This window comes from Merops nubicus, unplaced genomic scaffold, assembly GCF_000691845.1.
Source record: "Merops nubicus isolate BGI_N331 unplaced genomic scaffold, ASM69184v1 Scaffold37886, whole genome shotgun sequence".
NCBI lineage: Eukaryota > Metazoa > Chordata > Aves > Coraciiformes > Meropidae > Merops > Merops nubicus.
In genome coordinates this window covers 1,405-4,606 of record NW_008613615.1, presented here as the reverse complement: position 1 = coordinate 4,606, position 3,202 = coordinate 1,405, and the positions used below count along the sequence as shown (strand labels likewise).

General features: G+C 43.8%; 1 protein-coding gene across 1 annotated transcript; it reads right to left on the bottom strand.

Moving 5' to 3' along the window:
• Window positions 1-7: 7 nt before the first annotated feature.
• On the bottom strand, window positions 8-1,657 carry BBS12 (Bardet-Biedl syndrome 12; the record flags this gene model as incomplete). The annotated part of the gene is made up of 1 exon (XM_008941961.1): window positions 8-1,657. A coding segment is annotated over exon 1 (1,650 nt), but the record flags the coding sequence as incomplete, so codon positions are not given.
• Between the last annotated feature and the right edge of the window lie 1,545 nt (window positions 1,658-3,202).

Genomic DNA, 3,202 nt, shown 5'->3' with positions numbered 1-3,202 from the left:
CAAGCGCCCGAGTGTGACTGAGGCACAAGAGCTCCACCGCACCACCACCAAGAAAAACCTTCTCGTCATTTAAAGCGTGATGGAGACGATACATTAAAGTCCAGAACTGGTCTTCAATGAGCTGCAGCTTTGAGGCTACAGTGGTGGTGAGCACGGCCGTGAGCAGGGCAATTCCTCGTGCCTTTATCCTGACTGGCACAAGCTCGCCCAGATCCACAGCACGCCCGTCACGGGCCTTCCACAGCTCCACCCGAGCCCCGCGCCCCACACAGGCGGCGTCCAGCTGGCTGAGGTAGGTCACTGGGTGGGCACCGGTCACCTCCCCGAAGGCACACAGCACGTGCCCAGTCACAGAGCCAACCACCAGTATGCCGCTCGCTACGCAGCTCTCCATTAAGTTCTTGCACACGTTTCCTTTGACCAAAACCAAGTTAACTTCAAAGCTGGTCAGAATATCTAATGTGCTGCTCAGCCACGAGTCTTCTGCTCTGCCCTCCCCTAGGCTGGGATGCTCCAATACAGTCCTTACATTACACGGTCTATTGAAACCTAAGTGGCGATACCGTTCAGTTAGGTCACCATCCATCAGCAGAATTTGAAGGGCTTTGTCTTCAAACCGTTTGACAACTGTGGCTTGTTCTGGTGACACTAATGTGACAAAGCCTGTGGAGACACCAGAACAGCTTTCAGGCAGGCCCAGTAAGCAGCATGTCACCACTTCTGCAATATTGAACTGGGGAGAGCCGCTGCTTTTCGCTCGCCCTTGTTGATACTCGACAATGCTTTGTAGCAGCTTCCTATCAGTCTGATTTCCATGGCTCAGAGCCACTGCCAGGTGTCCTAAACCAGAACATTCACATGGATCTGCTGATGGTCCTGAAAAGTATCCCTGAAAGTTACCTTGCTGACTTGAAAAATGGCTTTTTCTTAGAGCGCTGAAGTACCTGCTATGGGCTAACTTCTGCTTGTTATAGCCAGATGCAGTAACACCACTTCCAGAAATCAGAGATGCACTTTTGCCACCCACTGGTTTGACAAGAGAAGCTGTTGAACCGAAGCTGCTGAAAGGTGAAACCAGGCGCTTGTTAAAATCACGATCAACTTCTTGATAGGAACTAGCATTTATTTCAACTACTTCTTCTGGTGCAGAAACATCTTCCTGAAAATAGAGGGAAATCTGAGGGTTTAAAAGACTGTCACATCCAATTTGGCAAGTTTTGCTCTTAACACTGCTACAACACAGCTCTTTATTGACATCATGTATTGATATTTGCAGACACTGGACTCTCTCACAGCAAGAGTTCAACCCCTCAGACATCACAGACACTATTGCTGAAACAGGAACATTCTGCTGGAGGCACTCCACCACAGCACTGCTCCACACACCAACGAGAAACAACAGGGTACTCATCCCAGTCTTAAACTCCTTGTTTTGTGCCTGAATGGTCTCATTAAGAAGCTGTCCAGCAGCACTAGTTAAATCCAAACTTTCCATCAGTCTAACAGCAGAACAAATCAACGTGCTTTGGTTGGTGCTTTCATCCACAATGAATTTCCAAGATTTCATTGGCCCCAATAACGTTCTTCCAGCTAATGCTAAAGAGGAGAGTTGCTGAAGGCCAGTATGTCTTCTCGCACTGACACCCCTGAGAGCCATGGGCAGCAGGTGGCACCTGTGAACAGAACACAAACTTACTGCCTCATCCTCACAGCCTCCAGAGCACCTGTCTCCAAAAAGTTCCATCAACAGTCTGACGCTGGACACAGCTCCCTTGCGAGGCTCTCTAAAACACTTCTTCATCCTGGGCGCTTTCTAGGAGGCACTGATGGACCGGGCTGTGCACCCCTAAAACCGCCTGGAATTTTTCTTACGGGCAGATAGTGAAGTGCTGATAATTCCAGTGGCTTCTTAAACACAAAGCAGTCCAGGCTGTATAAAGCTGCCACTTCTCTCCTGACCTGCTATCTGGAATTTCAGTTATTTGCCTCACTTAAGGCAAAAGTTCATTAGAGCAGAATAGGCAATTATGCACAAAACAATAGTGTTTTGTACAGATCTATCTTGGTAGCAATAGTTGTGCCATTGACTTTAACCTTCAAATATGGAAAACCATAATCAAAGTACTTCTATTCCAATTCTATTTATCCCGCCGCACACATACCAACGTGTCAGTAAATGCATGCAAAGGAACGTCACTTCCTCACACCTCACAATGCAAACTCCCAGGACTTTCAAATTTTGATCTACTACTCAGTTTTAACATGCCAAAAAAAAATTTTCTTTCCCTTGAAATCCATTCCACACCATAGACCTGTGGCAGACCACATGGATTAAACTCAAACTTCCTTTTTTTTTTTCCCCAATAAAAATGTAAACACACCAAAAACTAATTAACCATATAGCTTTTAAGCTCAGATTCAAATTATTTTATGTCCCTGAAGGTCCCTTTGCGTAACTATTGTAAATTGGAAAAACATCTTTTTCCATCCCACTCAGTGAAAGTCCATCTGAGTATTATCTCAAATTGATAATTTAAAAAGAAAGTCTGTAATTAAAAATAACCTTTATGTGCCAACAGCTCTGAAGTTGTAGTCTAGCTCAAACTGGCCACAGAATTTCTCTTCATTTACTACATACATCTTGAAGTACCAACAGAATCATTAACCAAGAAGTTAGTCTATAGACTGATTTATAATCAATAATTTAAAAAAAAAAACTTTTAGAAAAGCAGGTACTTTTGGCTCTAAAACTGCACGGGGGATGTGAATCTGAAAATCTTGATCCAAGCCACTTAAGGGTTTTTCTAGAAGTACTTCTTGGCCATGTCTTGCCAAGACAGTCTAGTTGTGCTATATATCCATATTGGTACTTCCAGTAATAATTTTAAAATAATTTTGTTAAGGCTCTTTTTGCTCAGCTGGAATCCTTAGCTTAATATCACAGGCATCTTGTGTTGAAACAAACAAACTGAATTCATTAAATAATAAGCATTGGATCATAAAATCCATCATGAAAAATTTTCCCCACCCCCGAAAACCTCATAATTCCATCTGATTTCTCTTGATTTACTAAGACAGTCATTTGGTTTGGGTTTTTGTTGTTGTTGGTTTGTGGGGGCTTTTTTTTGGGGGGTGGCATTTGGTTGGTTGGGTTTCTTTTCTCCGAGATGACTGTTTCTGAATTCAAGCAGCTCCTCACTAG